We start from the raw sequence: 25,727 nt of genomic DNA on the forward strand, positions 1-25,727 counted from the left end.
CATCGCCGAGTGACGTCGGTTCCCGTGATCACTTCGGAGCCTTTATATCTACGGGCAGGCTCATTCCACGGCAGTGGGCTTGTCAGCAGCAGAGAAAGCAGCATGCTCAGTAATCCGCTTTGCCTTGCGATACAGGTTAGTAGGTACTTTCCTGCTCCATGTTATCGTAATGATAACCGTTTCCTGCTGCTGCTGCGGCCTTGCCCACTGTATCTAAAGCTTCTTTTTGCTTGTGTTGCACCTATACCTCTTCATCTGTTGATTTGCGGTGACGTTGAGGCTAATAGAAAAGGAAATGCTATCTGAGCTACTCGCTAGTCTAAAAACAATGAAAGCAGCTATTTACTAAGTACAGGCCAATCAGAAAGATTTAGCAGAAAACTTTGGCACGCTAGCAGAACGAGTTGATGCCATTGAGCATCACAGGAATAGATTTTCTTCATTGCCTAAACAAGTGAAAGAAATTGAAGATTCTATGACTCAAACGCAACAAAACCTAACATCCCTTAAAGACAAAGTTGGTGATTTTGAAAATCGAAGCCGTAGAAATAACTTAATAATTTATAACCTAAAAGAACCCCCTAGGAAAACACCTCAGACACTCCAGGATAGCGTCAATGAAATCCTCGATAATAAACTAGGTATAAGGGCAATTACTGTTAAAGGATGTCACAGGCTTGGCCGTATAATGGAAACAAAGACAGACCAGTTATTTTAAAGTTTATTGATTATCGTGAGAAGATGTCTGTTTTGAAAGTTACGCACAAGTTAAAGGGCTCGGTATTGTTTTTTTCTAAGGATTTTTTATACAGGGTTCCTGAGGCACGCAGAAATCTGAGGAAAGGTTCGGAAAAAAAGAGAGAGAGAACAGTGCTAAAGTAAAGCTTCTCTACTATCGACTGAGTGTGGATGGGAACTTGTTTAGTTGGGATGAAGCGAAAAATCCACGTGTTAAGCTAAGGAAGAATGGAAAATGACGGAGCATGTGCAGTCTTCAGTCGCTGAAAATACTAAATTTAAACTGTAGAAGTGTTATTAGCAAAACCACAGAATTAGAAGGAACCCTCCTGGCCTATAGTCCCCATATTGCTATCCTAACCGAAACATGGTTGCACGATAACATACTTGATAGTGAATTTGTTCCTCGAGGCTACCGTGTGTACCGGAATGACCGTGGGAGTAGAGGCGGTGGGGTGGCGATCCTGTTTAGACAGTCATTGCAAATTCCAAAAATGCGTGACATACATAATGTCGAGGGCATATTTTGCAAAGCGTATTACGGAAAGACTAGGTATGTTATTGGGGCTATTTATCGTCCACCCAATTCCTCCATGGATGTTCTGGATGAATTACACAATTACCTTCTCGCGCATGTGAAGCTTGAGGATCGGATAATTCTAGCTGGAGATCTTAATTTGCCGCATGTTAACTGGCCATTTTTCTCTTTGCAACAACCTAACTATAAAAGTGGTGAAAGAATAATCGATATAGCGTTTTCTTTTGACTTGATGCAAGTCGTTGATGAATTCACTCAAATACAGGCAAACTCTTGTTCAATTCTAGATCTCTTTTTCATTAGTGGCTCAATCTCTGCTCAAGCTAGCTGCTTTGTTCTCCCTGGAATATCTGATCATGAGGCTGTGATACTTACGCTTTCTGATGTTGTTTTAAAGAAAAATTGCAAGAGGGTCTCGTTCCCAAACTTTTCACGTGCAGATAATACTTCAATATTGGACTTACTATCATTTGAATTTGATTCTTTTTCGAGTTGCACTGCTGATAATCATTATTTGTGGAAGCGTTTCAAGCACCTTATAAATGTGTGTATTGAAAGATTTGTTCACGCATTGTAAAAAAATCGAAAGGAAAGAACCCCTGGATTTCTCAGGAAACGTTGCAGTTGCGAAGACGGCTCAAACGTATAAAAACTCAGAGACGGTACTCCAAAGATGTAGGTACCGTCCAGCAAAGAATTTCTTAACTGGCTTCTCAACTAAAAGCAAATTTATTGTCCGACAGGGAACGCCATTATGGCCAACAACTCCCGAGTCTCATGTCTTCGTCTCCCGAGAGGTTCTGGAGATTAATTTCGCCCAGTCCTGTGACTACTGATGTTTTTGAAATTGACGGTGTGGAAACTAGTGATTCCTCTGTTATTTCTAATGCTTTCAATGATCATTTTAAGTCTGTTTTTACGAAGGATAATGGAGTCCTGGAAACATTTGATATAGCAGGCCCACCCCTATCGGATATTGTCATAAGGGAAGAGGGAATTTTTAATTTACTTTTAAAGCTTGATGTTAAAAAATCTTCAGGTCCTGATAGAGTACCGAATGAGTTCTTAAAACGCTATGCACAATGGGTTTCAAAGTACCTAACAATTCTTTTTTCTAAATCTCTGAAAGATGGTCAAGTTCCGGATGACTGGGTAACTGCTAAAGTCAAGCCCCAACATAAGAGTGGAAATCTTCATTCTGTTATTAACTATCGGCCGATCTCATTAATTTCAACTTCCTGTAAACTACTTGAGCATATGATACATAAGCATATTTCAGAATTCCTAGATAAGCACAATATTTTGTCAGGTTCACAACACGGATTCAGGAAAGAATTTTCTTCTTGTACTCAGCTGGTAAGTACAGTTCATAATTTCGCACTATCTATGAATTCCGGAAAACAGATAGATGCAATTTTTATGGATTTTGCTAAAGCTTTCGATACGGTCTCTCACAATAAATTACTCTTCCAATTGGATTGAATTCATAAGAGTACTCAGCTTCTAAATTGGATTTCCAGTTATCTTTCGAATCGAAAACACTACGTCTTTTTCAATGACCATTGTTCTCGTACAGTAGCGGTTGACTCGGGTGATCCCCAAGGCTCTGTGCTCGGACCCTTCCTCTTTTGATTGTTTATAATTGATATATCTTATGATATACCTGTAAAAGTGAAGTTATATGTGAATGATTGCATCCTGTACTCTGAAATACAAAACCATGTTGATCAAATTCATTTGAACGATGCATTTCAAAAGGTCATTCGTTGGTGCGATAAATGGCAGATGTCAGTTATTTTTAAAAAGACCGTTTTCATGAAAATTTTTCACAAACGTAACACTCATCAATTTGCATATTCAGCCAATAATGTTTTTTTTTTGCAGGAGGTACAACACTACAAGTACCTTGGTCTTTGGATTTCGAATGACCTTAACTGGATGAGACATATTAACACAGTAATAAGGTCGTGCAATTACAAATTATTTTATCCTAGACGAGCTCTTAAGCACTCCACTCCTGCCGTTCGCCTTGTTGCATTTAATGCAATTGTTCAACCTACTTTAGATTATGCATCCATAATTTGGTACCCTTACACCAGAAAAAATATCAGCGAAATAGAAAAAATTGAAATGAGAGCTGCTAGGTTTATTTATAACAGTTTTGGTCGTACTTCAATAACATGTTTATTACCAAAAGCTAACCTCCCAACACCTACACAAAGAAATAAAGTATTGAGATTGAAATTTTTCTTTCAATTAGTTAAAGGTTATTTTAAGTTAGACTATCACATATACTTCATTTGTCCACAGGATATACCACAAGGCAGAGGCATGCCTTTACAATAACCCCATTTTCCACCCGTAATAACACATTCAAGTATTCGTTCTTCCCTAGGACAATTACCGAATGGAATAACCTTAGTAACGAAGTTGTTTCCCAGTCATCCTTGAACTTTTTTGCTGCGCAGCTCTAGCAGCGAGTGTCTAATTTCTATGACATGTGCTCCTGTTGTTTATTTCAATCACAGTAACCATTCTCCACTTGTGATCCTCTTGAATGCAGCGCTCATTTCTCTATATGTTCTTATGCCAGTTTATTACAAACCACTGTTCTGAAACCACTGTTCGTTCTGAAAGTGTGTGAATGCCTTACCTGTTTTATATATATTTTTTGCCAATTTGTAAACTTATCAAATGTATATCCACCCTGCCAAAACCCTAAGTTAGGGTTGCAGTATTCATAAATAAATAAATAAATAAATAAATAAATAAATAAATAAGTTAAAAACTTCGCTTTTACTTTGGGGAAACTGGTGATGATTTCAAAGGGGAGAATTGAAGACCTTTCTGAAAAGAGCCTTTCCTTAGCTTTCAATTTCAATTTTGCAATGTGACATTCATATCAAAAACTTTCACACAGCTGCTTTACTGAGTGCAGGAAAAAAAGCTCCTTCATGTTTGGATGCTTTGCCTGAAAGAATGTTTTCCGTAGATGCACGTGAAAAAGTGCCTTACCTGTGCAACTTGTGATGCACAAAACGAGCTGGTTAGCATTCTTCCATCGAGGAGAGATGACGTCCACGTACAGAATAGCTGCTTGCAAATTAATCATAGACGACGTCGTACTGAAAAGTAAAAAAGAAAGAGTCATATTTCACGAGTAGTTTAGGCGGCTCTTACATGACGGAATAAAAATTCGGCTAATTCTTTATTCACCACGGAGCGCTAAAGAGTCCTCGGTAGCCGTAAGGCACACTTTCATTTGGCGAAACAAAAGAAAAAATATTCTGTTCATTGCATGTTCGTCGTCCTATTCCTGATCGCCTATTTTTCGAGGCACAACGTGGTATAGCAAAACCCTTTATTCTGTTTTTAAGGTAGTTAAAAACAAGCACGTGAAAATAATTTAGGCGTCAATGTCTGCTTGTTGTACGGAGAAACCAACGCCAAGCAGTTGTGCTAATTTTGTGACAAATGGAAGCATAAGTCTGTTGTCATAAATGTTTGCACGCTTCACTTCGACTGCTGTGGACTCATTAGTCAATACCCGGAACGTTTGTCAACGTTCAATTTCGTCTCTACTAATTTTCAGGTATTGCCAAGGCAGGCAGGCGCTCACTGCAAATTCACGCTGTCGACCACAATAAATAAAGAAATAAAGAGTTTAGATTCTGATAAGGGAAGTGGCATAATGTGATCGGCCTTCGGTTTTTAGCACGCACGCTGGCATCACCCATATTGCAGGCTAAACGCCTTCCGAAATGTGAAATTCAAAAGCACTTTCTCGAGAGCGTCCAACCGAGTTGATATTCTGGTGCGACGAATTATTGCGCAATAGGCGCCAAATAACATCGTGTGTCTTCACACAATTTCCGAAACCTGTGAGCATCGCATTCAACCTTGCACTGCTCGTAGTACAGGTGAATATTAAAATATATACACTAATGTCTGGTAATCTATGGTGCCCTGCTACCCCCCCAACCGAACTGAACGGTACAGACATTCAGGCGATATATTCAATATCAAGATTCTAGAGTAAAGGCTGCACCTGATATCTGACATGAAAACAAACTCCAAAATATAAAACCTCCCTAAGTTTTAGCCAAACTTATGTACAATAATGATAATATGTGGATTTGAATATTGGTAAACTACATGCTCTTATAACGTGTGTGATACCCCTAATTACAGAGCTTAAATCGCACAAATTACGTTAAAGATGACAATTTCCTCTTAAGTATTACGCGTGTACGTGAAAACGTTGAACTTTACTCGTGAAGCCGATGACGCGTTCGCTACTATCACTCTAGTCTCGTGTGACACTCTTCTTTCTTGCTCACTCTTTGGCCCTCTCCACGCTCTGCTTTCTTTCTTACTCTTTCGCCCTCTCCACGCTCTGCTTTCTTTCTCACTCTTTCGCCCTCTCCACACTCTGTGTTCGCTTTCATTTTTCGGTGTTCATTTCCTTAGTTACGGCAGACGAGGCACGCTGATTCTCAACACCAGAACAGGCTGTTAAAAGTCACGTTCTTCGATGAAGACGGAAGAGACTTTCGAAGAGACGACTCGCGTTCATAAGGCGAGTTTTTTACTAGTTGGATTTAAGCCATAGAAGGCGGCGGAGCTTGCTGCTTGCTGCGGCTGCTGCTGCTGCTGCTTCTGCTGCCGCCGCCGCCGCCGCCGACTCGGGCATTGAATTGGGCATAAACAATTTTTTCCTCCGCAAGCCATAAGAACTACCTAAGATACTAGAAATTGTTCTGGTCCTTGCCTTGTTGCAGCACAGACGACACCCGCAAGAAACAGTCCAACGAATCCAGGAACTTGCACTAAACGGGTGTTGATGTAGTACGGCAAGACCTGGAAGCATACTCAAAAAGAGAAGCAATAAAGAAGTTTCTATTGTCTATTATACTTTTTCTGCCATAAACAGAGAGCAGCTGTGTTCCCAAGAACTGAAACTTGTTTTCAGTAGCCCTTTTTACTGTAGAGAGATTACAAATTATAAGAACGGCAGATCCACTGCGAGTGTTTTAAATTTGGCTATTACGTTTTGTTTAATATAAATTGCCATGGTGAGAATAGAGAACAAACCTAAGACTCGAAAATTAACTAAGCTCAGCCTTGTAGGCCACCCTGTACTGCGGGAGTAGAGGGGGGTAATTATGTGAACATAACTTAGATTACTTATGCTTGAGAAAATATCTAACAACAAGTACTAAGCCTGAAATCTGCTTGAATTCGTTAAAGTTTTAGTTCGGATTATCAACACACAATTGCTGCGCTTTCTTCGAAGCTTAGTGCTTCCTGACTGTCATTCTTATTAGAGTAGTTAACGTGATGACTATATAAAAGAACACATTGACGTTGATCACTTTATCGTCGTTGTTGTACATGATACCATGGCGTTACATCAATGACAGACACGAAACAATTGAGCAGATCGAACATGAGGGTTGTATCCTGGCAAAAATTAAAGACTTAGCAGATACTTCTAATTGCTTCTTTAAGTTCGTTTTCACAATAGACCAGGGCGATAAGATAGGGGCATCCATCAGCAACAGTGCAACAACCGCAATGAAACTTGTTATCAACGGGGAAGGTGTTCTTCAGTTACTGCTTGAGCTAGATGCCAAGAAAGGAAGTGGTCCATATAACCTACTGTCACGGACTGCAATTTTTGCGACCCGGCGTCACGGCAATCAACGGGCGCCGTAACACCCCGCTGACCAGCGGGAACGGCCCGCGCATGAAAGAGAGCCGGGAAGTGCAGAATGGGGTGTTCTTCTTCGAACGTCACCACCGACGTTTCATCCTTTGTACATAAAGCGGCGTCTGCAGGGTCGTGGAAGGCCGCGATGTACCCCAAACAAGGTTTAGACTACGGGACGCACCGGCTGAGAGCCAAACAGTCTGACCGTTCTCACGAGAAAACTTCTGGTGGCGAAGCCGTATGACAGCACCCTAACAGGTTGTCACTCTCGCTAGTTGAGGGCCCTCTCCTAATTAAAAAAAAGGTGGGATCAATATATTTTTGGGGCGGAGTTTCCAACAATGAAACGCGGATGATTGGACCCATGTAGAGGTCTCTTGTCCCCAAGGAAGAGAGCGAGGGGACACGAGGGGGATTAAAGCGCAGGATCTTGCCCTGCTAGGCAGGCTAGTCGCTGACCAACATGGTTTAGAAACAGATCAACAAGTATCTCTTCTAGAAGTTTATAGCGTGGCTCTGTATCGTCTGGTCACCTAAACTTAGCCGTTCGTCTAGTTGTGACGCGATATTAACGTCTGCAACGTAGGCTTCGGGACTTCGCCTCAAGTTAGCTCAACCTGCCCAAGTTCACCTGCAAGCACTAGCCACCAGGAGTCACCAGCGTTGCAACACCGCCGAAATCGCAGTCGTGTCCGAACTCGCTTCGACATCTCGCATCCGATCGTCGGGGACGCAGCGCTGCTGGTCATCACACGTATGCCTTCACCTGTTTTTATCTTCGAACTTTCTCCTCCATAGTTTTATTGTTGCTAGCTTGTGTAGTTTGTAATAGTTCTCTCTCGTAAGCTGATTTATTGTTTTTATATGTATTTTTTAGTTGCATCAAGTGTTGATGTATTTTGTTAGTTGTATTGAAGTGTTGTACGAGATCCCGTGTGCTGCAAAATCAATAGAGTAAAGTTTGTTTTGTTTTCTCACGTCTCTGATCTCTTCACTGTCTCGGCTTGCGTATGGAACGAACTAACCTGCTATCATTCCCGTCGCCGACTTTCCGCTGGCGACGCTAGAGTGGCAGCTTGTAACACCTACCAACAAAGTTTCTCAAGAGATACGCAGAATGGGTCTCGTTTTATTTATAAATAACATTTGTGAAATCGGTTGAGACGCGATCACTTCCACAAGAATGGCGCAATACAGTTGTAATTTTGATTTTTAAAAATGGTAACCTCTCGTTAGTAAACAATTACCGGCCCGTATCCTTGACGTCGGTTTGCTGCAAAGTTCTGGAACATGTATTAGCCAAACATATTCTTAGTTTTCTTGATTCTAACCAGTCAGTCACTTTGCTCAAACCAACGTGGGTTTCGGCATGGTCTTTCTAATGTGACACAATTAGCTGAAGCGTTCCATGATTTCCATAACAACAGCGATGCCCTTCTGAAGACTGATGTAATTTCTGTTGATTTTAGGAAAGCCTTTTATAAGGTCTCTCATCGTAAATTACTTTTCAAGCTTGAAAGATCAGGAAAAAGCGAAGAAGTATTAAAATGGATAGAGGCCTACTTATCCGCACGTCAACAGGTTGTAAAAATTGAAAATTACACTTCAAGACCACTTGCCATGCACTCGGGCGTTCCCCAAGGATCTGTTTTAGGACCTATTCTTTTTCTGATATTTGTTAATGATCTATGTTCAATAGTTGAGGCTCCCATTAAAATGAAACTTTTTGCAGGTGACTGCTTTATTTTTTCCCCAGTTACTTGCGAAGGTAACCAAATTAATCTGAACAGGTGCTTACAGGCATTAGATCAGTGGTGTATAATTTGGGACATGGAAATAAACTATAGCAAGACGACATTTACGCATATTCACTCTAGTGGGCGGGAATTGTCATTCATGTACCACATCGAAATTCACCCTTTAAATAATGCAGATTGTTTCAAATAGCTATGAGTTAGTATTATGCACACATTGAAATGGCACTCGCGTATCTCGCATATCGATAACGTCTGTTCTAAGGCAAACAATAAACTGCATTTCCTTAAAAAACGGGAACATGCCACACAAGACGTAAAACTAACTGCTGACAAAACATTCATACGTCCTGTCTTAGAGTACACTAGTATTGTATGGTCGTCTCACCAGAAGGTGTTGTGGACAAAAATTGAAAGAATACAAAAATTAGCAGTCGGTTTCATATGCGGTAGATACCGACGCACACACTCAATCACAGCTTTGTTAAAGTCCTGTGAGCTTGAGTCTTTAGAATATCACAGGCAAAAACATCCCCTCAAATTTCTTTTCAAGATTATAAGCGGGCAAACAAAGATAAATAAGGATTTATATAATCAGCCCCTTGGAAGGCGATGTGATTGTCTTGATAATAGTAGAGCAATTCAACGTTATTTCACACGCACGAATGCTTTCCGCCACTCCTTTTTCCCAGACACAATAGATATGTGAAATAGTTTACCCAATGCGGTTGTGCAACCAACAACATCAGTGCATTTTGAAAATGCATAGGACGGTTTTCTTTGTAGCGATGCGTGCTAAATTCTGTTGTCAGCATTTATTTGTTGATTTTTATTTGTGTAGTCACTGTTGTTTGTTTCTTATTTTTTAAATTGTTGGTTATTCGTCTCGTATTTATATGTGTTTTGAATTTTTCTTTTTTGTGCGAACGTTATGTATTTCGAGACACCCTCTCTTTAATGACCCTAAGCACGGGGTTGACAGTATTAAATAAATAAAAGAAAAAATAACATACAGACGCACGGAATGTGCTCTAAAAGTAAAAAAGTGAGACATGTGAGACATTTTGCACCGTTCACGCTTCCTTCAACTACCACATTACTCTAGGAGATATTAACACCTATATTAAAATAGAACGGATAATGATATGAGCCAAGCATCATCTTGCGTACTCAGGGTGCTCACGCCACTAAATTTCGTCGATCAACAGCGCTGCTCTTAAGCCGAATAATTTGTATCAATTTCAAGCGCTGTTGCCAGTATGATTTTACCTGCTCTCGATCACATGTTGCATCAATTACCATTGGTGTAAACTAGGCTGATATACAGCAGTGCTCTCCAATGATACAGTGTGTGTTCGCAACATCGTTGTATCATCGCAGCAAACGGCTGATGCATCATCATCATCATCATCATCATCAGCCTGGCTACGTCCACTGCAGGTCAAAGGCCTCTCCCATGTTCCGCCAGTTAACCCGGTCCTGTGCTTGCTGCTGCCAATTTATACCCGCAAACTTCTTAATCTCATCTGCCCACCTAACCTTCTGTCTCCCCCTAACCCGCTTCCCTTCTCTGGGAATCCAGTTAGTTACCCTTAATGACCAGCGGTTATCCTGTCTACGCGCGACATGCCCAGCCTATGTCCATTTCCTCTTCTTTATTTCAACTATGATATCCTTAACCCCCGTTTGTCCCCTAATCCACTCTGCTCTCTTCTTGTCTCTTAAGGTTACACCTACCATTTTTCTTTCCATTGCTCGCTGCGTCGTCCTCAATTTAAGCTGAACCCTCTTTGTAAGTCTCCAGGTTTCTGCTCCGTAGCTAAGTACCGGCAAGATACAGCTGTTATATACCTTCCTCTTGAGGAATAGTGGCAATCTACCTGTCATAATTTGAGAGTGGTTGCCGAATGTGCTCCACCCCATTCTTATTCTTCTAGTTACTTCAATCTCGTGGTTAGGCTCAGCGGTTATTACCTGCCCTAAGTAGACATAGTCTTTTACAACTTCAAGTGAACTATTACCTATCTCGAAGCGCTGCTCCTTTCCGAGGTTGTTGTACATTACTTTCATTTTCTGCAGATTAATTTTAAGACCCACCTTTCTGCTCTCCTCGTCTAACTCCGTAAACATGAGTTGCAATTCGTCCCCTGAGTTACTCAGCAATGCAATGTCATCGGCAAAGCGCAGGTTACTAAGGTATTCTCCATTAACTCTTATCCCTAACTGTTCCCATTCTAGGCTTCTGAAAACCTCCTGTAAGCATGCGGTAAATACCATTGGGTAGATTGTGTCCCCCTGCCTTACACCCTTCTTGATTGGTATTCTGTTGCTTTCTTTATGAAGCACTACGGTAGCAGTTGATCCCCTGTAGATTTCTTCCAGAATGTTTATATATACTTCATCTACGCTCTGATTCCGCAGTGTCTGCATGACGGCTGATATTTCTACTGAATCAAATGCCTTCTCGTAATCTATGAAGGCTATGTATAGTGGTTGTTTATACTCTGAGCATTTCTCTATTACCTGATTGATAGTATGAATGTGGTCAATTGTTGAGTTGCCTGTTCGAAATCCTGCTTGTTTCTTTGATTGATTGAATTCTAATGTTTTCTTTACTCTGTTAGCAATTACCTTTGTAAATAGCTTGTATACTACAGAGAGCAAGCTGATCGGCCTGTAATTCTTCAAGTCCTTGTCATCTGCTTTCTTATGTATTAAGATGATGTTAGCGTTCTTCCAAGACTCTGGTACTCTTCCCGTCAGGAGACACCTCGTAAACAGGGTGGCTAGTTTTTCTAACACAATCTGTCCTCCATCTTTCAGCAGATCTGATGTTACCTGATCGTCACCAGCAGCTTTGCCTCTTTGCATGCTCTCCAAAGCTTTTCTGACTTCTTCTACCATTACTGGTGGGGTGTCATCTGGGTTACTGCTAGTTCTTATAGTATTAAGGTCGTGGTTGTCTCGGCTACTGTACAGATCTCTGTAAATTTCCTCCGCTATTTTAACTATCCTATCCATATTGGTAGTTATTTTGCCTTTTTTGTCCCTTAGTGCATACATCCGACTTTTGCCTATCCCAAGTTTCCTCTTCACTGCTTTGACGCTTCTTCCGTTTTTCAGAGCGTGTTCAATTCTCTCCATGTTATACCTTCTTACGTCGCATACTTTACGTCTAATAATCAACTTCGAAGGCTCTGCCAGTTCTATTTTGTCTGTTGTACTTGACACTTTCATGATTTGACGCTTCTTAATTAGGTTCTTTGTTTCCTGGGAAAGCTTGCCAATGTCCTGTCTAACTACCCTGCCTCCAACTTCCACTGCACACTCCGTAATGATATTCGTCAGATTATCATTCATTGTATCTACGCGAAGGTTGGTTTCCTCACTAAGAGCCGAGTACCTGTTCTGCAGCGACACTCTGAATTCCTGTGCTTTCCCTCTTAGTGCTAGCTCATTGATTGGCTTCTTGCGTATCAGTTACTGTCGTTCCTTCTTCAAGTCTAGGCGAATTCGAGACCGCACCATTCTATGGTCACTGCATCGTACCTTGCCAACCACTTCCACATCCTGCACGATTCCTGGGTGTGCAGTCATTATAAAGTCTATTTCGTTCTAATTTTCTTCATTAGGGCTCCTCCATGTCCACTTGCGGTTTTCTCGTTTTCGGTAGAAGGTATTCAAAATCCGCAATTAATTGCGCTCTGCGAATTCTACTAGTAGCTCTCCTCTGGCGTTTCTAGTGCCGATGCCATAATCTCCTACTGCCTGGTCTCCAGCCTGCTTCTTCCCTATCTTTGCACTGAAGTCGCCCATCACTATAGTATACTGTGTTTCTACCTTACTCATTGCCGATTCCACGTCTTCATAGAAGCTTTCAACTGAAGCGTCCTCATGGCTGGATGTAGGTGCGTAAGCCTGTACTACCTTCATCTTGTACCTTTTATTCAGTTTAATTACAATACCTACCACCCTTTTATTAATGCTACAATATTCCTCTATGTTGCCAGCTATGTTTCTGTGAATTAGGAACCCCACTCCCAGTCCTCTTCTGTCTGCCAAGCCGCGATAGCAAAGGACGTGCCCATTCTGTAGCACAGTATAGGCCTAATGTGTCCTCCTGACCTCACTGAGCCCTATTATATCCCATTTAACACCCTCTAGTTCCTCGAATAGTACAGCTAGACTTCCCTCACTAGATAAGGTTCTAGCGTTAAACGTTGCCAAGTTCAGGTTCTAATGGCGGCCTGTCCGGATCCAGAGATTCTTAGCACCCTCTGCTGCGTTGCAGATCTGACCGCCGCCGTGGTCAGTTGCTTCGCAGCTGCTGGGGACTGAGGGCCGTGAGTCATTTGACGTATGCATGTGGGAGGTAGTGGCCAGATACTGCACCAGGGTGGCCAATCCTTCTCTGGTGAGGGAGTGCGTTTCCGGCGGTGGTTACCGGTGAGGCCGCACCCCAGGCCTTTTAATGCAGTTCCATCAACACGCGGATTTTTTTTTAAAATCCGGTTGGGAACTGCGCGGCGCCGGGATTTGAACCACGGACCACTTGCATGCGAGGCGGATGCTCTAACCACTACGCCATCGCCGCACCTGCTGATGCATTGCCGATGCTTATAGGAGTCTTGTAGTGCTCTAATCGTTACTGCACGACAACAAGGGCCCGTAATGTTTACTCTACATGCGAATGATACTTCACAATGTCTATTTGATACAGAAATGTAGTTGTATGCACATCATACTACGTAATGATTAGCTGCCAAGTACGTTCCCATTTTTCAGGCAGAAGTGAATGAGAAGCTGTCTAACATACAGCTACGATTTCACAGCACTTACCTAACCTTCGACATTCATGAACACAATGGTAACTTTAAACTCACGAAAAAATGTAATCATTGAAATTACCCACACTAGTGGTAGTAAGAGAGTTCACTTCCTAAGCGCACTAAAATGAACTAATTAGGAGTAGCCATGGAATGCGACATGTATTGGTCAGCTGAAATATGCATGGAGAGTTTGAGGCTTAGGAATTCTTTGAGCATGCTCGCAACACCCTTGTAACGAGCTCTTGACACAAAGCAATGGGGTAGTTCATGAAGAAATTATGTGCAAAAGAAGCGGTCGCTTCCGAAAGCGCGTTCAAAAATGCAAACATTTCATTGAAATAAGTGGGTTTATATAGAAGCAATAGGAAATTTAAAGATCCCGTAATAGAACACATTACTTTTGCAGGAAATGATCGAATAAAACCAGAGCATCCATGAATCAATCGACATGTTTCTGTCAACTTTCATGCACATTGTCAAAATTACAGAGATGGCTCCCACGATTATCACGAATCAAATGCCCTATCGAGCTCTTTCACGCGGACACAGAACGTGACTAACAAAATTCTCAATGTAACAGGTTTTAAAATTGCACATGTATTTTACTGCTTTCACAATTTACTGCTGTACTCAATCGAAATTGAAGAGTTCATCCCACATTTGAAGAAACTGCGAATTATCAACACTCCCTTTAGAGGTATCCTTCTCAGTTAGACCATTGACAACGAGGGTGTTTTGAGGGCTGAAATATGTCGTTCTGTATTTACTGCACTTTTTGTTCCCTTGATGTGATCGTGGATACGGCGTATTTAAAACTCTTTGTGTTGACGAGAGAGATAAAATGGGAGAGAAGAAAAGACAGGGAGGTTAACCCGTCCAGTATAGACAGTTGTTCGAGACCCTACACGCAGGAGCAAAATCAGGGAGATTAAAAAGGGAGAGTAAAAAGTTGGAAAAGAGAGATAGAGAGGGAAGATGGTGCATAATGCACTACACACACAATCACGTGGTCAGTCAGTAAGTCAGTCACAGTCGATCACTCCGGCGTGATACTTGATATCAGTCTCAGTCGCTTGTCCACGTCTGTCTTAAATGCGGAGCATTTCTTAGTCGAACAAAGTCATGAATCCGGCTTCGGCAGCACCGTTCATGCCCACTGTGCATGGTCACTTCTCGCGCCTCGTGCCAACTGGTGCCCTCTCCCCCCCCCCCGCTAACCTCGCAAAAACCGACGCAAGCAGCGTCTGCCAGTAAAATACCGATTTCAGTAAAAACCTTGCTTCAGTAAATATCCGACTGCTCACGCTGCACGATTGTTCACTGGCTACCACGTACATGGTGTCACATGTCCCGTTGATTAGGTAGACGATCTTCAGGGCTAATTCGCAGGGCCGAAGTATCTGACCCCGAACTGCACTACGAAAGCTTGGACAATTTAGACGTGGTCCTATTCGGCGCGCCAGCGGACGCTGGCTGTGGTCCAAAGAACAAGTCAGAGCCGAAAGTTGATGAACAAAACAAAATTATACTCTCAAGCATGACCGATCAAACGGTACACAACATGCACACTCGGCAATAGTTTAGTACAATATTTCACCAATCAAACATTGAACTAACCAATACAATCAGCTACACTCGAAACAATGGACATAAACAACAATACGGGCTACAAAGCATACACATGCATCAAATGACAAAGACACTTAAAGTCTAAAGAGTTTGAAAACTTATTCAATCCAAAGTCCTCGGAACAAAGTCTTAATGTTGCTTTTCCAAGAGTAACTCACACAAAGACTAGTGCCGTTGTCGATCCGCGGCCCCCGAAGTTTCTCTTCCAAGAAACCTCGTGTCTTCATTTGGCCGCTCTCCAAGCACCAAACGTTTTCGCCGGTAACACGTCGGCTTCCCACGCGCAGCTGCTGCAACGCGTCTTCGCTCACTGGCGTTAGACACACTCTTCTGCTTGTAACACAAGCCTTCACCCCTCAGGTGGAAACTCTCTTCATCACCTGCTTTGTCACTGAGGACAAAAGCCTTCACCGACACGGCGGAATGACCCTACGTCCACTTGCGCAAAACTTCCTTCATCTTATACCTACGCACACTGGCGTAAACTGGCTTCACCTCCTGATCTCTCTTCTCCGCTGCTCTCTTAAACACCTTTCGCACTAGATTCTAGAAAATTCTTATTGTTTCGTCGGCGCGATGCACAGCCAAGGCTGGGGAAAGGACAAGACATTTCGAGGGACGTCCGCGACATGTGACACAACTCTGCATCACCACGCACCCTTCCTTCTAGAGCTTTCCAGGGCTTGCTAAGCAGCCGATGTGAGGAGGTTGGTCGGCGAAACTACGCTTTCAAGGAGAAGAGACGGTGCACCCGGAAAGTCTTTGGGTGCTTGTCTTTCTTCTTTAGCGCTGACGTTGAGGCGTCTCTCTGGCGCTTGGTGTCGTCACTTTCGCAAGAATTCGGCGGCGCGCTCATTTATGAGCGGTCGTTTGTGGCACATAAATAGGCACAAGATCGCGTGTTGGTAATTCAGTCAAGAATTTCTTCGCTTGGCTTTCACTTGACTTAACGCTTTGCTTGTCTCGAGTAGATGCGATGAAAGCAGCAGTGCCTTCAACTAGTAGTGCGACCTTGCCCATCATCAGCATCCCACAACTCGTTTAAAGGAGCACTTCCCTTTCATTCAATAAATAGCAATGGTAAAGACGAATTAAAAAATAAGCAGTCCCAAACCATACCCAGCTACGCAACATTCACGCGATACCACCATCACTCGAGTTCCCCCAGTGGGAAGATGCGGGGGGCTTTTTTCTCGAAAACCTCAGGATTTCTTTAGTTGCTTTCAGCTGCAATGTTCTCTGTCGACGGGAGGCAAGAATATATTAAACAGACATTTTACTATTGTCAAGATGTGCTAGAACAGACTCCAGAAACTGTCTCTGAACATTTTAGACTGGAGAGCCAGACAGGGTGAGGAGTAGCATCTCCTTCTAACGACAAGCACTGCAGATTGCACTGTTGCATTGTGGGCCATTCCAATGTAAAAGTAATAAGATTTCGTTAATGCCACATCTGACCGAAAACCAGGAGCAGTGTCGCCGCTCTTGGGTAAAATTAGGTTGGCATATAAAAATGCACAAAAATGCACAGGTGATGTCAACGATTGGTCAGATTGGTCTGGTTCTTTGTGCCCATGGAGAGAGTCTGATCTCCTGTGCAAGCCCTAGATGATTTATGGCAGCGTCAGACCTTAAAAGTGGTGTGGTATCTTTCTGTGATCCTTAAAAAGCTTCCTGAGCAGCTTTAGCGGTTTGTGAGTTTCCTATGACGCCACACTGACTTCGAAGCCATTTAAACTTCACGCAATGACATTTCTGATATGATGTATGATGGCACCGATTTCCAAGTATAAGCTGTTTATGTGGCCCACTACGCAGTGATGATAGTACAGATTGTGGGACGGCTGCGAAATCACTGAGTAGCAGCCATTGTTGCGGTTGTACACGACTGACCAAATGAACTAGTTCCGCAGCTGTTCCCGTATGGGGGCTACGAAGGCAATGGACTCAAACAGATTGTAAGTTATCTTTATATAATATTGTTTTGTCTAAGAAAAATATCAATGTCGCGCGTAGTAAATAAAGAAACAAATGAGTTATGACAGGTGCGAATGGTTATGCACATTCGTACATGGTTTAGGCGGAACATTCTGATGGCGTCAACGTAGCTTTTGTCTGCATGTTTGTTTTTATTACATGATGATATTGTGTGGTTTTGAGCATAGAACGCTGAATATGCTTACTTAACTAGCTCATTGTCAGTTTTTTAAATATATAATATTCTGAACCGAAATGTCGAGAACACTCACCTGGTCAACACGATTAATCGCACCAGATAATAAAGGATCGCAGCCTCAAAACCATATGGTCAGTGCCACGCCCATTGAAAGCAATGATCCATAGGCGAAAATAAAAAGGATAGAACTCCTAATTGCAGTCCTGAAAAAATACATAGTATAGGCTGAATGTTTCCAAAATTTGGAAGGCGAACATTGAAAAAGATATAGATATTGCCACCCGTAGATACATTTAATGAGCTGAATGGCGTTGCGCTTCCTTTCTATATATTGTCGCTGTCTCGCAGCTATACGCCGGCACATTGCTAAAGTCATGGCTGTGGCGTACCTCGGGGAGCTCGACTACTCTCACGGCTGTCTCCTTGTGCAAGAGAAGACACAGCCCAATCAACTCCGCATACACCACCAGTCGATATTCGTCCAAGTCTAACACCGACTGAAAGATGCCGTCTTACGGAGCCACTCAACGAGTTCAAGGACTGCTTCTCATCGACATCACGAGTGGGTCAAACACCTCTAAGCTTCGCATCATTACGGAAGACACAGCAACACCAATCTGACAAAACCAATATGGCGTTGCTCAGAAATAACGGAAGGTAATACAGCAGCAAGTCAAAAAGATGCTAGAGGATGATGTAATCTAACCATCAAAGAGTCCTTGGGCATCGCCTGTGGTACTCGTGAAAAAGAAAGATGGCAGCCTGCGTTTCTGCATCGATTATCCTAAGCTGAACTACGTTACAAAAAAACACGTTTATCCGTTACCATGAATCGATGACTCTTTGGACAGGCAATGGCATGCGCGCTACTTCTCGTCAATGTACCTTAAAAGCGGATACTGGCAAATAGAAGTAGACGAGCGTGACCGAGAAAAGACCGCCTTCGTGACGCCAGACGGGCTTTATTAATTCAAAGTCCTCCCTTTCGGTCTATGCTCAGCCACAGCCACCTTTGACAGACTAAAAGATACCATTCTTTTTGGCATGAAATGTGAAACATGCCTTGTGTACCTCGACGACTTCATTGTATTTTCGGTCACGTTCGAAGAACACCTAAGCGGCTACTGTAAGTCCTTCGAGTCATACGGTCTGCTGGACTCACACTAAAACCGGAAAAATGCCACTTCGGCTTCGAAAAACTCCAGTTCCAGCGACACGTGGTCAGTCGTGAAGGTGTGAGGCCTGACCCAGATAAAACTGCAGCCGCCGCTAAGATCGCAAGGCCTACTGATAGGAAAGCGGTCAGGTGTTTTCTGGGGCTCTGAGCCTACTACCCACGATTTATAGCAGGCTTTGCTCACATCGCCTCTACACTCACCCGCCTTACAAGGGAAGACGTTGCGTTTGTATTGGGTGAAGAGCAAGAAGCTTCGTTCAACGAGCTGCCACAGCTTCTACAAACTCCACCCGTCTTCGCTCTCTTCGACGAGGATGCACCAACAGCCATCCATACAGACGCCAGCAATGTGGGTCTATGTGCTGTTGTTGTTCCATGCCTAGATGGTGTGGAGAGAGTAATTGCCTATGCTAGCAGAATGTTGGCACGCGCTGAGTCCAACTACTCAACAACAAAAAAGGAGTGTCTGGCTGTCGTTTGAGCAGTTGCGAAGTTCTGCCCGTACTTATAAGGCCGCACTTTCCAAGTCGTAAGCGACGATCACCCTCTTTGTTGGTTGACCAACTTGAAAGGCCCATCTGGACGTTTCGCACGATGGAGCTTATGGCTCCAAGAGTACGACATGGCCCTAGTTTACAAGTCGGGAAAGCAACACTTAGACGCCGATGTTTATGAAAGTCACCGATTGAATCACGGGCTACAGAGGATGATTAATTCAAAGGTTTTTTAGGAGTTGTTGATGCGGCTATCATTTCTCGGCAACTACAAGATCATCGGGAGCTAACTTGCTCATATATTTCTTAAATGGACAAGCCGTCAATACACCAAGAGTGTTTTCGAAGAACTTATCGTCATTCTTTTTACGAACGGAATTATGTACAAAGGAATTGCTCATCAACAGGTGGAAGCTATCTGCTGGTAGTTCCTGAAGCTCTCCGCAGCGAAATTTTACAAGCTTGCCATGAAAAAGCCCCTGCGGGCCACCTCGAATTCACAAGAGCACTGACGCACGTCAAAGAAAAATATTACTGGCCAAGAATTGCAGCAGAGGTGAAACTTTATGTCCGAACATGCATTGACATCCAGCGGCGAAAGGTACCCCCTGTCAAACCCGCTGGGCTTTCGCATCCTGTGTACGTGCCAGAAACTCCGTTTTCTCGAATTGGAATGGATCTGCTGGGCCTATTCCTAACATCGGACAGCGGCAGCAATTGGGTTATAGTGCAGATGGACTACCTCGCCCGATAGGCAGAGACCAAGGCGATTGCGGGTGGCACTGCAGCTGAAGCGGCACAGTTCTTCATCAAGAACATTGTCCTGAGACATGGTGCTCCAGCTGTCGTCATAACAGACGAAGGTGCCGGGTTTACAGCTGAGCTTTTGCGCACTGTGCTTACGCTCACTGACACAGCGCATAGGAAGACGACAGCTTACCACCCACAAACGAATGGGCTTACAAAACGACTTAACAAGACAATCGCTGACATACGTTGCAGATACATCGACGTGGAACACAAGATTAGGGACCAAATATTGCCGTATATGGCATTCGCGTATAATACGGCGCGCCAAGAAACAACGAAAATGACGCCGTTCGCACAAACTCACAGCAGATAAGTTACTACAATGCTTGACGTCATGCTACCTTATGATTGTAATGATTCAGAGACATATTCCGCAGACTTCACTGAGCGCACCCAGGAAGCAAGGCACCTTGCCCACGTCAAAATAACAAACCAGCAGCAACTTGACGCCCAACGGTACAACCTTCGCCATCAATTCCTCTCTTACTAACCAGGAAATAGAGTCTGGGTTTGGTTTCCTGTACGACGGCGAGACCTCTCGGAGAAACTCCTACGCCGATACTTTAAACCCTACAAGTTATTACCCCGTTTTAGCGACGTGACGTACGAAGTCGTGCCCGAAGCCGCCTTCTGTTCGAAACGTCGCCAGAATCTACCTGAGACAGTGCACGTGGTCCGCATGAAACTTTACCACTCTGAGTGATGTAAGCACCTGCTGACCGCATCTCTATCTGGTAAGCATCGGTACGACGCTCACTCTGGTGGGAGGGTAATGCCGCGTGCATAGCTGTGTCTAGCTGCGAGATAGGGACGACAACAAAGATCGCGCATTTGCTCGAGAGGCACAGCGCAGGTCAGTGAAGAAGACGACAATGTTAGCGGCCTTTTTTTGAGAGCGTCTCTACGAGTTCCACTGTGCGTGTTCTTAAAAAAATCCTCTGTATTTCATAACCCGCAACAATATTACAAATATATAAAAGATCAATGAGCGTTTTATTTGCAGATAACGAGGCGTATGCCTAAAGATGTCTTTCTATTAGCGGAAATTTTTTCAGGTATTTTTGTGCAGTAGATTTTTCATTCGAGGGCTGCCTCATATGAAAATATACATGAATATTCATGGAAGTATATGCCTAATATCTGCGTCTCTTGTGTTTTCTATTTACACCAGTGCTAAATTTATTAAAACGCTATCTACTCTACTCTGCACCTGCATTGTTTTTGTTTGGAGACAAGATAATTTTGAGTACATTGCAGTATCACACGAAGGGGCCCACGCAAACGTGAATCCAACTTGTCCACCTGAAATCTCAGACACGTCTTACATAACACCAGCGGAGGCATCACAATAGGTATTATCAAGCTACCACAGTCTGCCGTAGCACTACCAGCTACATGACTTTCAGAACATATCAGTATATCAGCACTATCAGAGCTATCAAATCCGCGTCAAAAGCAGCTTGCTTGTAAAACTTCCTGTGAAGTCCCCTTTACTTGCCTGAGCTTCACTACTGATTGTTTTCACATTGTTACATTGAACAAGCCATTCGGTTCATCAGAAGGGTTCTGTTGAACCCTCTGTTGCCTCACATATTTGTCGCTTTTTGTATGACAAAAAGATATTTATGGCGAGAACACCAACACTTTCTTCTTTCTTTTGATAGCAACTGTCTCTATGAAGCGACACTGGCGAGCCATAAACGCTACCGCACCACGCCATTACTAGATGCGAGGCCTCTTTGGCGTACTGTAGGTACTTTGTCTGTCTGTCTGTCTGTCTGTCTGTCTGTCTGTCTGTCCGTCCGTCCGTCCGTCTGTCCGTCTGCCTGTCTGTCCGTCTGTCTGTCTGTCTGTCTGTCCGTCTGTCCACCCTTCCGTCCGTCTATCTGTCTATCCATCTATCTGTCTATCTATCTATCTATTTTTTTATCTAGCTGCTAACGTCAGAGTGCTCTCAAAACCACCCCCTTAACTTGGGGTAAGCCAAAATTAGCATGGAATGGTAGGATGTTTGACGAAAGGCTAGACAGACTCTAGTATAGTATCGACAGACTATAGTATGTCTTCCCTTTCTTGTCCTCGTTCGTGTCGCGCTATTATTTGTCCATGATGAGTACAATTAGACCACAAGAAAGGAAATAAGCCCGTGAAAGCTTGTCTACTTTACTGTTGTAGTGCTTGTAGTCGGGCTAGTTGGTATGTGCTTAAGTGAAAATCATGGCGCAAATACTGAAGTCTCTGACGCAGAAATGGAAATACGGACAACGGCACACTTGCAAGTAACTCTCATTCTTTCAACAGCTCTGCTTCACAAACTTAAATCACGCGCGAAAGACCAAGCACAGCAATATATCACGCTCTCTAGCACCACCACCTTATCAAACCTTATCAACCACATGATAGTAATCATTAGGACCAATGATCATGGAGAGAACGGTGACCCAACAAAAACCTTAGTTCTGTAACCATGGTTCTCAGCGATCTCCCGAAGCACTCTATATTTACTCTTTAGCAAAATATATTCGCTGCCCAGCAATGGTCCACATATGCATTTCACGCAGTGATACGGGAAGTGAGAAGGCAAGGCGTCCTTTGCTAAGAGGTCTTTAGAACACCTTGTCCATGCTTGTTCGTGAACGCGTCACAGTCCGAGTATTTGCGCAACCAACGCTACTTAAAGATCCATCTTTCTAAGTGCGGTGCACTTTATAAGCCTGGGCTGCCATACGCTGCCGCAGCCAGCTATCATACACTGCCTTCGTCACCTCATGTCGCTTGGCGTGACGTGGGCAAAACTATTGTACAGCAATGAGACATGGAAAGAATACAACTACCCGCATGTAGCATGGAGCTAGAAAAAAGTCTATATCTATTGCTCAGAAAGAAAAGCTTCTTCTGCAAAAACATTTGTCCCACTCCAGGATTCGAAGCCACGACCAACGCCTTTCCAGAGTGGTGGTTCTTCTAATTGAGCTAAGCAGGAAGCTATCCATTGGCAGCGCCAGTATGCCAGCCATTATTGGCAGCGCCATTGGCAGAAAAAGAAAAGGAATATTGAGCTTGATGAGGAATATGAGGTGGAAAGAAATAAAAACAGGAGGGCATTGTACAGCGTGGCATAGCCTTGTGTGATACAGAAGAATGATGGGGGAAAAAGTGTCAGAGTGAGGATCCGAGATGTGATGCTGAGAAAGGCGTCAGTGCAAAACCGCATGTCATAACCGCATAGCGCAGCGTTGGAAAGCAAAGGGCAGTTAGGAAAGATGGAAACGTGGAGCTGATAAATAGCATAGTATTATGGTGTTTAATAGTGTAGCATGGCAAGAGAATTAAAAAGGAAACTTGAAGTGAGATGGAGAGATGTGAAGGTGAGGAAGAGACAATTCAAAATTGTAGAAGCTGCCACTGTGGCAGAAAGCAAACGTTTATTTTCCCGCCGTGGACGCCAAGCAGACTGAAATTTTGGAACGCGAGCGTACGTCTGCTTATTCGTGAAAGCAAGCGTCGCTGATAGGGAATTAAGTGTCCTCTCTACGCGCATACCTCAGATTTCATATAACTCTGGAATTCATGTCTCTAGCGCATGTCCCAGTGACTTGGTTTCCGGCGTACGCAGTGTCTTCCTATGTATATATGTGGTTCTCCAGGATCTCACTGCATAAAATATCAGTGAGGCTTCATCCCTTTGTTTCCTGTTTGTTTCATTTCACTCATTCGTTGTCTCACTCACCACGTTCACACCTTCTCGTTCTTCCTCTCCACGTGCCGTTTATTTCAACCTAAGTATCCCAACTCCCTTAAGGTATAATTAAATCAAGGCATTTCTATATGTCTGTCCAGCAGTCTAACCTAACTTAGGGGCATTTAGAAAGCAGGATATCTTACCTTTGGGCGTCTTTGAGTGTCTTGGATGCTATCATTCTTTGCGCAACAACTTGGTCAAAGCACAGGCGGTATATTCCTGGGGCGACTCCACCGAACAGGCAACTCCATACGTTTTCATCGCTGGTAAAATCCAAGTTGAATCTATTAGGACGAAAAAATGTTTGGTGTTGAGACTGGCTGCATTTTTGTCGGGGGCCGTATTTAAAACTCCATAAAATTACGGCATCCAATCCTGCGATTGACGCAAAACAATGCAGTCGTTTTTTTTATGACTTCACTCAAACCTCATACGTTACCAGGCTTTTTTGCCTACAAGACACCTCTGTTTACCCTTGAGGAAGTTCGCCGCACGATTGATTTTAGTTGGTGAGGTGAAATTTTCACATTGAGTGTTTCACATTGAAGTGTTTAAGCGGTCACTCACTTTCACGACAAAGAAAATTTAGTTAAGCCCAGTTCGTGATGCCCGGAATGTGCACTGCAGATAAAATTTGACGTTTACTAGTATAGAAGACAATGCTTTACAGTCCAATGCACTTACCTTGCAATGTAATTGGAGATGTCCAGGTCATTTGGTGGATGCACCACGGAGATAGGTGACATGGATTCGTACATAACTTTAGCCACGATGGTAGCGGGGGCACAAAGTATTATAAAGAACTGAACACAGTCAGTCCAAACCACACCTCGTAGTCCTCCCTTGAAATAAAATTGTCATGTAGCAGCAAATAGTATTCTCCATTTACTCCTAGTGGGCAATGCTCTCTCAGTGGCTCTACCTTGAAACTCATACGAGTCGTGCCTCAGAAGTTTTCCATTCAAAGCTACGTGCATACGTTTTCTACAGTATAAAAGGATGCAGGCTTGACGTGCAGTGAAATCGCGAAACAAAATTGCCAATTTCATTGTGCTCTGATGTCATAGTTTTAGTTACTATTAAAATAGCGTGAGCTTGCATTAAATGAAGATAGCAACAGCAAAGTGCCTATTTCAATACTTCTGCAAATCTTTTTCATAGAGTTAGAACATATTTTTCAAAAGGAAGTACACATTATTCTTACCAGTGCTGTGTAGACTGTTCCTGATAATCCAATTGCTATGTTGCACCACAGGAGAGGCGTATGGAACACAGAAATTTTGTTGTAATACGACTCAGCATGCAAAAAATTTTTAAGCAAAATGACACTTAACAGTCTCTATCGTAAGACAAAATAACTTCCATGATTTCACTAATGCTATCTCTTACAAAATCTTGTTTACAGCACTAATGTGTCTACTATGGACCGCAATGAACACAGTTTTGTGAATGCGCGTGGGTGTGGCAGGGGAAGGGAGGGGGCACCCCTAGTGACCTTCGGGGGTGGCGCAAAGTGAGCCTCATAAATTGACATATAGGGAGTGAGGTGCGGCTACTCGGGGAGGAAGAGGGGGGTCAGCCCTATTCATTCACATACTAGGGAGGAGGGTGCGGCAATGAACCTTGTTCTGCATTATTAAAGGAGAACCCTGCACATACTTATAAACGTGATTTGCCATAATGTTAAACTTCATTATTGTATTCAAAATGATGTCAGTGAAATTCGGAGACTATCTAGCAGTCTAGCGTATCAATAGGCAGAAAGTCCAGCTGCTTGCGGCGTCAACACGCACACTGCAAAGTCTGAAAGAGGGATGGAGGAGATGAAATAGAGCAGAGAGGGAAGAGAAAAACAGCACATTCGGCAGCACACGCGCGCACACTCAGTCATAGTCCAGTCTTGTCTTTCGCGGTGTGTGACATTGCTGTTACAGACGCTTGTTCAAGTCGGTGTCGCGTAGGAATTTCAACAGAGCTTTCGTCGCCTTCTGTTGCAATGTCTTCTCTCGGGCACTTGACAGAATAGTGTCCACAGACATTTGGCTGTTGTCGATGCGCGCAAAAGCGGACGGCAGTGACTGTCTCTGGATTTCATAAATGAACAGTCACACAGGATGTGGTGTAGCG

The 25,727-nt window shown here is 43.3% G+C and overlaps 1 protein-coding gene across 1 annotated transcript in view; it reads right to left on the reverse strand.

Moving 5' to 3' along the window:
• The window catches only part of LOC119185960 (sodium-coupled monocarboxylate transporter 1), a 48,808-nt gene extending 24,381 nt beyond the window's left edge, over positions 1 to 24,427 (reverse strand). Inside the window, exons 1-5 of the mRNA XM_075868311.1 lie at positions 24,285 to 24,427; positions 23,744 to 23,884; positions 17,451 to 17,580; positions 6,048 to 6,136; positions 4,292 to 4,401 (exon numbers count right to left, since the gene is read on the reverse strand). Coding sequence (XP_075724426.1) covers positions 4,292 to 4,388 — 97 coding nt within the window. The 5' untranslated portion in view covers positions 4,389 to 4,401; positions 6,048 to 6,136; positions 17,451 to 17,580; positions 23,744 to 23,884; positions 24,285 to 24,427. The remainder of the gene's footprint in view (positions 1 to 4,291; positions 4,402 to 6,047; positions 6,137 to 17,450; positions 17,581 to 23,743; positions 23,885 to 24,284) is intronic.
• Between the last annotated feature and the right edge of the window lie 1,300 nt (positions 24,428 to 25,727).

The sequence above is a fragment of the Rhipicephalus microplus genome, chromosome 7 (genome assembly GCF_043290135.1).
Source record: "Rhipicephalus microplus isolate Deutch F79 chromosome 7, USDA_Rmic, whole genome shotgun sequence".
Lineage (NCBI taxonomy): Eukaryota > Metazoa > Arthropoda > Arachnida > Ixodida > Ixodidae > Rhipicephalus > Rhipicephalus microplus.